This window comes from Misgurnus anguillicaudatus, chromosome 15, assembly GCF_027580225.2.
Source record: "Misgurnus anguillicaudatus chromosome 15, ASM2758022v2, whole genome shotgun sequence".
NCBI classification, from domain to species: Eukaryota; Metazoa; Chordata; class Actinopteri; order Cypriniformes; family Cobitidae; genus Misgurnus; species Misgurnus anguillicaudatus.
The window spans coordinates 31,984,164-31,993,654 of record NC_073351.2 but is presented as its reverse complement, the minus strand read 5'-3'; the positions used below and the strand labels follow the sequence as shown (position 1 = coordinate 31,993,654).

At 38.0% G+C, this 9,491-nt stretch overlaps 2 protein-coding genes across 2 annotated transcripts in view; one reads left to right on the top strand and one right to left on the bottom strand.

Annotated features, from left to right (window-relative positions):
- The first annotated feature begins 36 nt into the window (after positions 1–36).
- On the top strand, positions 37–6,242 carry dnaja2b (DnaJ heat shock protein family (Hsp40) member A2b). Its single transcript, XM_055174531.2, has 9 exons — positions 37–214; positions 907–966; positions 1,271–1,500; positions 3,277–3,357; positions 3,462–3,595; positions 3,688–3,884; positions 4,381–4,525; positions 4,615–4,742; positions 5,543–6,242. Exons 1-9 carry the CDS (start codon positions 137–139, stop codon positions 5,729–5,731), a joined length of 1,242 nt encoding a protein of 413 aa, XP_055030506.1. The 5' UTR covers positions 37–136; the 3' UTR covers positions 5,732–6,242.
- Positions 5,871–9,491, bottom strand: part of LOC129419806 (uncharacterized) — a 22,305-nt gene continuing 18,684 nt past the window's right edge. Inside the window, exons 19-20 of the mRNA XM_055174987.2 lie at positions 8,428–8,519; positions 5,871–6,542 (exon numbers count right to left, since the gene is read on the bottom strand). Coding sequence (XP_055030962.2) covers positions 6,470–6,542; positions 8,428–8,519 — 165 coding nt within the window. The 3' untranslated portion in view covers positions 5,871–6,469. The remainder of the gene's footprint in view (positions 6,543–8,427; positions 8,520–9,491) is intronic.

Genomic DNA, 9,491 nt, shown 5'->3' with positions numbered 1-9,491 from the left:
GGGGATTGGCGCAGAAGCGAGCGCGCGCACTGCTCAGACGCGGCGGCGCGCACGTGACGTCTCGCAGCCGGCTTTTTTCCTCTTTCTCTCTCCCCGCTCCTGCTCGCTTGCGCAGCTGCTACACCGGTCTGCAGACATGGCGAACGTCGCAGACACAAAACTGTACGACATCCTCGGTGTATCGCCGTCGGCCACCGAAAACGAGCTCAAAAAGGTAAATGCGTTCCCATAACGCATCGTGTTATTATGAAATCAAAAGTGCGCGTGACGTGGGATGCTGCGTGTTTAGTGAGCCACTGGCATGTTTTGCAGGATGTACGCCGCTCAGATCCTTCACTGGGGCCTTGTGTATTAATGACTGACTTTAGGAAAGATATAAACGGCGCACAGTCGTATATATCGTTTTTATAGCTATAATTGTCATCTATGTTTATGCATTGAGCATCTGCCAGGTGCTGGAGACAGCGAGCTTTGAAAAGCATTGTGGGTAAACAGGCAATGGGAGACTTGGCTTACTTGATGCTTTGTTAAATCTGAGCTGGTATCTGATGTGCATTGTTGGTTAATATAGGTCTTGTGTTGTCAATGTCCCATTTTTGGCTGTTTTAGATGTCTATACCAGGATGATATTCTCCAGAGCATCTTTGTTTGAAGGTTAAGTACCAAGCATTGATGCACAAATGATCTGGGTGTGCGTGTTGGCCCTATTTTGTTTTTTATTATTATTTTGACTTGTTTCAGAAAGACCACATAGGCTTAGACTGAGAATAATGCAGGTACTTGTTATTGTGCAATAGGTGCATGGCAAAACTGACACTGAAGATTTAAAGGTTCAGCAGAGAAAAACAAGCAAGGGAGAAGCTAATAAAGGACATTTTTGTAATATTTTTGTAATTTCATTTTCAGGCATACCGGAAATTAGCAAAAGAATATCACCCTGATAAAAACCCCAATGCAGGTGACAAGGTAAGGTTTTATTTTAGTTATTAAGGTGGAATTGTGGGCAGTCTTGTGCTAATTGCCTAATTCAATGTTTGCATTTACAATGATTTGTGGAGTTTCAAAAGACAGATTTGCCTTAAATGTGACAAATTTACTGTTTTCTACATAATATAAAAACATTCTGTGAAAATATTTCTTCAATGTCTTTGATAATTACTGAGTAAGGTCAAATATTAAAATGAATGATTAATATCAATTTCTGATGCCCTAATCTAATAATGAGATATAAGACATGAAAAAAAATGGTTACATTTCCCATGTGTTTTAGTTTAAGGAGATCAGTTTTGCGTATGAAGTTCTGACTAACCCAGAGAAGAAGGAGCTCTATGACCGATATGGAGAGCAGGGCTTGCGTGAAGGAGGTGGTGGTGGAGCCGGGATGGAGGACATCTTCTCTCACATCTTTGGTGGAGGTCTGTTCGGCTTTATGGGCGGCCAGAGCAGCAGGAGCCGAAACGGAGGCAGACGGAGAGGAGAAGACATGATACATCCACTGAAGTGAGTGATTCTCAAAGAATCTGAGCGCTGAGAATCAGGTTAAAAAAGGCCACTTTTTTCGTGTGTGACCTATTTTACATGTAGCCTACTGTAGGGTAGTGGCGGGTTGTATTTTAAGAGCTAGGCTGATAATTGCGTAAAATGTTGCTGGGCACTTTCAGAATTATGGATGTGATATTTGGATTTAAAACTTATAAGATAATTTTTGTATATATAATCCAGAGGATAGAGTCCAGAAAAAAATATAAGTCTATACTCATGTTTTCTATTTAGATAGGAAAACATGCATGCATGTATGCATGACAAAAAAGAAAACAAGCGCACCACATACCTACCGAATTAAAATAGTGACATCTTTAAAGGGAGAGTTCACCCAAAAATGATTCTGTCATAATTTTGTCATCCCCATGTTGTTATAAACCTGTATGAATTTATTTTAACTGATAAACACAAAAGAAGATATTTTGATAGATGATGCTGATTGTAACCATTGACTTCCATAATAGGAAAAACAAACATGATGGAATTCAGTGGGAACCGTCAACCGTGTGCTTAACCTTCGTTTATCAAAATATCTGAAGAGTTTGGTTCCAAAACGTAATAAATCCATTTTAACTAATTTGGGTAAAAATGTGTTTTCTATACCAAGAAAGTGACAAGATGAAAACCACTATTTTCTGTTACCAACGTTCACATAGCATCTTTAGGTTATAATAACATTTCAAATTAAATTCCATAATTTGATTTTCAAAGATTTATTATAAAACCGGTTATATTTTCCACAAAATGCAATAAATCTATTGAATCAATATATAAATGTGCATTCATCTTTGCCATGTTATATTCATTTAGTTGACTAGTGGTATACACTGATTAAAAAAATAAACATTAATGGCATCAATCAAAACACTTACTTTGTCATATTAAGAACACTGTCATTGCTTTTTTTAAAGCGATCAGCTGTAAAATGTTTTGGTCCTGCTTGATTTTTGTTGACTTTGAGTAAAATAATGGAAAGTTTTTCATAAGATCCGCTGGGGTCAGTGTGTTAGCATGACAGAAGCTTGATGCAGTCACAAGAACAAGCAACAGCCGACATTTTTCCTTCGCCCGAGTGTTCTCATGTAAATTATTTGATTTTGATGGCTTACGTTTCTTCCCCGCCACAGAAAACAGGTTTATCAATGCCATCAAAATTACTATTTTGTTTTTGTTTGTTGTTGATTATGAAGTACAAAGTAGATGAAGAAAACTAGGATTCTGTGTCTATTCAAAGCGCCGCCCTTATTGTTTACAATGCATGGAATGGTGCGCTGTGATTGGTAAAGCGAATATATTGCATTCTGCAGAGAAGGAGGACTGGTGTTTGTCGCGGTTTGGTAAAAAGGGAGAAAATATGACAGAATAACACGGCGGATATCTGATTTTGCATAAAATGAAGAATTTACTTTTTAATACTGACCGAATACAATACTGATTTTGGCGGTAACAAATAAAAAAATGACGTTTATCACATTTTGAAACAAAATTCTTCATATCGTCTTCATCATTTATCACAATACTTTCATATTTGTTTTTCCTAAAAAAATTATTTTTGGGTGATCTATCAATTTTTTTATTTACAAATATCGTCTAAGGTAAGCTAAGCTAAGCTAATGTCATCAGTCTCACGTTAAGCAAGCCAACAGGGTGACAGCAGCAAAAGACCTTCGCGTTAGCTTTACAATAAAACTACATGAAAATTGCGCACGTCTCAAAGTTATTTTTTTTCAATAGAGTTTCTCTGGAAGACCTGTACAACGGGAAAACTACCAAACTACAGCTCAGCAAGAATGTACTCTGTAGTGCCTGCAATGGGTGAGTGCGTCTTATTGTTTTACCTTGAAAACGGCGTAAAATCATTTTTTGTTGATTTTTCCGAAACACCTCTAATTTTCTGTATATCTTTTTCTTATCCTCAGTCAAGGGGGTAAAACAGGGGCCGTACAGAAGTGTGCCACTTGTAGGGGCCGCGGCATGCGAATCATGATCAGACAGTTGGCCCCTGGCATGGTTCAGCAGATGCAGTCTGTGTGCACTGACTGCAATGGAGAGGGTATATATATCTTTTTTTTTTAGTAGTACCTGTGTTTTATTGGGTGTAAAAGATGCTTTGTTTATCGTTTTGATACTTGTATCCATTTGCAGGGGAGGTGATCCATGAGAAAGACCGTTGTAAAGAGTGTGACGGCCGTAAAGTGAACAAAGAGGTGAAGGTCTTGGAGGTGCATGTGGATAAAGGAATGAAACATGGACAGAAGATCACATTCAGCGGAGAGGCAGATCAGTCACCTAACACAGAACCTGGAGACATCATACTGGTTCTGCAGGAGAAAGATCACGAGGTAAGACAACGTTTCTACCACCGAGGGCTACACAGATTATACTAACCTGTCAAACCTGGACCCATTAGGCCAGAATTTTTTCGTTAATGCAACACCAAAAAGTTTTTTTTACCTTAAAATAACATTTCCAAAAAAGTTTCAGTCGTTCATCCACTCGAAACAGGCTGAACGGCACTTTCACATTCGCTTTGCAGCCCTCTATCGGCCAAAACAGCACTAAAGAAGTTTCCAACCGTCGGGTCGCGGCCCTGTAGTTCGAATGAAAACTACAAAAACTTGCTTTACGGCAGACCTACAATCCAATCAGAGCCAGCTTTTCTGCAGTAGGCTAAATTATTTACGACAGTGGTAATGGACAATTCCACTTCCAACCTGTAGGGGAGCAAAGAGCAAAAACTCTTTAGTGTTGCTTTAATAGTAAAAAAAATGGGTCTGTATTGACAGTGGGAATCCCATCGTAAATGGTCACATTGTGTTTTCCTCGTGTGTTGTACAGGAGTTTCGTCGGGATGGGAACGACCTGCACATTTGCCACACTATCGGTCTTGTGGAGGCACTCTGCGGGTTTCAGTTCACGCTCGCGCACCTCGACGGACGACATCTCGTCATCAAATATCCTCCTGGAAAAGTCATCGAGCCCGGTGAGTAAAACTGTTAAGCCACAGCGGGTACTTGAAAGTAAGCTGGCTTATCTATGAAGTGCTAATAATGTTTTGTTTTGTATTGTCAGGTTGCACAAGGGTCGTCCGAGGGGAAGGAATGCCTCAGTACAGAAACCCTTTTGAGAAAGGAGATCTGTACATTAAGTTTGACGTACAGTTTCCAGAGAGCGGTTGGATAAGCACAGAGAAACTAACGGTGGGTACATTTAGATGCTCTGTATTAAAGCAATAATTTTTTATTAATGGAATATTGCAGTGTTCATTATTAATCAATTTATTCGTGTGGGTCATTATTTTATTTCTTAATTCATAAAAATCCTTTTCTGATGATGACAGCTTGGGCGGAGCATCTGTTAACTCCGCCCCCTCCAGTTGTCAATCTGTTGCAAGTTCCATTTCTGATTTCCCTGCTTCTTCATATCCAATCAATTTACAGTGGAAAACACAAACCACACCCGCTGTTTTCCTCATGTAATATTACGTTTCACTCGGAAATACGACTTCCTGTTCACAGGGATTTTAATGCTGTTAAAGGCGGGGTGCATGATCTCTGAAAGCCAATGTTGACATTTGAAATCACCTAATAAAAACACGCCTCTACCCCAATAGAATCTGGATTTCTTTTGATAGACCCGCCCCAAACATACGCAACCCATGCAAGGATGTTGGTTAGTAGACACGCCCCTTACTGCTGATTGGCTACGAGTGTGTTTTGGTACTCGGCCTGACTCTCTTTTCCAAAGTGTTTTTCAAAAATCATGCACCCCACCTTTAAGCTAATGATAAAAGTAAATGACATGTATTTGGTTTAATTATTTTGGATATCTTGGAATATCTTGGAAATCTTTCCCTTAGATTGTTGAAATGCATTCTGTCTACATAAGCAGCTTACCAGGTTTTGAAGCAGAGCTGTTGTCTGCTTAAGCAGGTGTATCTGAACAGATGTCGACTTTAGCTGAAGTGCCCTTAATAGTGTCATAATGTGTCTTAATGTAGGAGTTGGAGGATCTGTTGCCGTCACGTACAGAAGTTCCTGTCATCTCATCTGATGCAGAGGAGGTGGATTTGCAGGACTTTGACCTCAGTCAGGGGTCTTCTGGTGGTCTCCGACGTGAAGCTTACAACGACAGCTCCGATGAGGAGGGTGGTCCACATGGACCGGGGGTGCAGTGCGCCCACCAGTAGTAGTGTTAAAATTCCCTTTCGTCGGACCCTCAATCATTCTTCACACCATGTAGTTACACACATGCACTGACAACACACACATGTATACGAACCCACAAATATGCTGTTTTAAAAGAACAGACATTCAGCATAACAAAGAGAAAGCAAAATAATTTATTAATCACTCTTTTCATTTCCATTGTAGACTTTTGCCGTATATAATGCTCTCCGAATATATATGTTGATGTTGTTGCGGAGGCAGAGTTTGTTGTTTAAGTTATAATCAAAGCACGCACACATCTGTTTAGAGACTGAGGCAGTGTCAAATTTCCTGAAGTTCAATAAAAGTTGTGTTTTGTTAAATGCTCGCCAGGCATTGCGCTGTTACATCAGAGGACGTCTAAAGTACCGGTTTGTTTTTAAAGGAAAACAGAATATAATGCACACGGGCAACAGTGAATATCTGCAGAGAAAACAAGCAACTGTAATGTGTTTTACTGTGCTCATGTTGTGCAATAAAGTTATAAAATCACGCATCTCCTCTCTAGTTTTGCCAAAGAAACACAACAGCCGATGGTGTGCATGCATTGTAAGCACTACTGCAGGCCAATAGGGGGCAGCATTAATCATCGACAACCAGGAAACTGAAAAAAGTTCAAACAGTTACTTCCCTGCTCAAGCATTAATAAAGTTGATGAATGTTTGGGGTGTGTGCTCTGTGATGTGTATATCTGTGTGATTTGTCATTAGATTTGAGTATTAATGCATTTCTTCAGTCTCTGCCATGCGTTGAGCGGTTGGTGCAATGAGCTCTTTAAAGCCAGCGGTGTTTCTGTAAACCCAAAACATAAAGATTAACACAACATCGCCTCCAACTAGTTGGTCTACAATGACATAAGGGTGTGATGACAATAAAATAACTACAGAATAGGGCTTGCTTTAGGAATTCTGTCCCATAAAACAACTGATCAGTCGTTATCAAGGTAATAAAGTAGTAATAAAAGTGATAAAAGCAATCAATATTATTCAGCAAGTTACATGGATTACTTTTGTGCTGATGATTTTTTGTTAGTCATGGAGACGCCTCTGGGTCAAAGACTGAACACATTTAGTTTTAAAGCAACTTTAATTTTAATGTTAAGCCTTAATTATTGAAAAGCTTTTAAGCTTATAGCTATAAAAATTAATAGCACACACATTTGGTTTTATTATTTTAAATTATTTATTTATTTATTTTACAGAATTTGAGGATTAAATTGATCAAACATGTCTGGACTTGGATATTTAACTTAGAATATAATCAGTCTTGGAAATTTTGCACTTAAATTGTCGAAGTCTATTCTGGGATCGCCAAGCATAAAAATGCATAACATACATATTTGTTTAAACTGGTTCAAACAGTTTTTAAAGATTTCAGGATTAAATAAAACACATTTTGATTATAAATCCTAGGAATTTTTTTAGTGAGCTTGCAAAAATGTGTCATGGGATTGACATAAATAGTTCCACCTGGAGTGCAAGCAAATGATAAAAAAGATTTTGACTGAACTTCAAATGACACCAGCTATATGACTTAGCAGTGGTCTCCAACATGGTGCCCGTTGGCACCAGGTTGCCCGCACAGAGTCTGTGAGTGGCCCACCAAAGCACATTCTATAGACCTCTTCACACTTCACGTAACAGGCGGTTCCCACTGCGCATGACGGGGTCAGAAAAGTCATTACAGCAGATTGAGTTGCGTATTATTCGGTATCGTCAAAAATGCCTACTTACGTCGTGGGCTTTGAAAATCGCACAAGGTCTGCCGTTAAGTTTTTCGTGATCCCTGCAGAATCTCAAAAACAAAAATTTTGCACAAAAAAAACCTGCAATTAAACGTGCAGACTGGGACAATGCAACGATCAAAGAGGCTTGTGTTTGTAATGCTCACTTTATTTTAGGTAAGTCATCATTTTTGAGCCCTGTTATATTAAACTAGAAACCCTAAATGGTATGAACAGTTTGACCCCATGCTGCGCGCGCACCCGATAGTCATTCAATGTTTACAAATCTTGAAGGGGTCTATTAATAGCCTAAATTTAAATATTTATTTATTACATAAAATATGTAGGTTAACATTTTAAACAGTGATCATTAAATAAATGATTAATAAATGATAATGATGAATAAATTAAAGTTTTAAATAGACCAGTGGCGGCTCGTGACAGCTCATCTGAGGGGCGCTAATGCAAAATAAGTGTTGCGTCGTGTGAACCATGTGCATCACGTGTTTTGTCGAGGTGGGTGCCTGCTGCATATGCGTCAAAACTGTTTATGATAAAATAGACGCGCACGTTCACAAAATACAAGCAAGACAGCGTAACAGTAAACTTTGATTACGCATGAGATTATGTGAGTATCTGACATTTTATCATAAACCCTTTAGACACATCTGCAGCAGGCACTTATTTTGCCGAAACACATGATGCACACAGGATAACTCGACGCGCAGAACACATTTTTTAAATTACGAACCACACACATGACGCGCTACATACATGATGTGACGAACTTTGTATCGAGCGCCCTTGAAAAGAGTCACCGGCCGCCACTGAAATAGACTATTTTAAAAAGATTATTTTTATGGTAGCCCTTGCTCACAAAAAGGTTGAAGACCCCTGACCCAAAGTATACAGGAAAAACTTGGGAATAAGCTAGCTTAACGTACGGTACATTACCTTTCTCGTCTGGTCTGGAGAATACATGAACGCTCTCTCCTCATCTGCTCGAGTTTCTCTTTGACTAAAGTTTTCTGTTGTTGCTCGTCCTCCTAGAAAAGTCAACATTTACAAGTCCACATAATAAAGTTAGAGCATACAGTATGCATATTTACATACTGTATATATGTGTCCCAATTCGCATATAGTACTATCCATTTTAAACTGTATTCAAAATTATTCTAAGCAAACGTACTTCAACATGCTATGATCTGTGACATAGATAAGGTTCCTGATTGTCTTATATTGCCATAGTAAAACATTGCTGTTTTTCATTTGATATAATTTTTTTCATTCCAATAGCCTAAAATTATTAGATTGTTAAGTAAAATTACATTTTGTAATTTGTATGTGTCTTTCAATCTATTTTCTTAGATTGATACAATATAAAATTATAACATAACAATGAAATTCAAATTATACATTCAATCAAAATATTTTCTTAGATTGATACAATATGAAATTAACACAACAATGAAATTTAAATTATACATTCAATCAAACTATTTTCTTAGACTGAAACAATATAAAATTATAACATAACAATGAAATTCAAGTTATACATTCAATCAAACTATTTTCTAAGATTGATACAATATAATATTATAAAAACAATGAAATTCAAATGATACATTCGATCAAACTATTTTCTTCGATTGATACAATATAATATTATAACATAACAATGAAATTAATATTTTACATTCGATCAAACGACTTTATTAGATTAAGGACGGTTTGCGCACGCGCACAGGTGAAAAAGCGAGAGAGTTCTGGGAGAGACCGAACGCAGAAGTTGTGATGGACGGTTATCTGCTTAACAGCGCGAACAGGACACGTTTGTCAGGTAAGGAGGAATTAACAATAATTACACGTCTGCGTTCAGCACTAACACTATAATTTTTATAAGGTGACTTGTTCAGTTTTTATAAGGTGACTGGCACCGTTTTACCTATATAGCCAGGTTTACAGGCTGACCTAATGTAATGGGGAAACTCATTCAGCATTTAAATACTTAAAGGAAC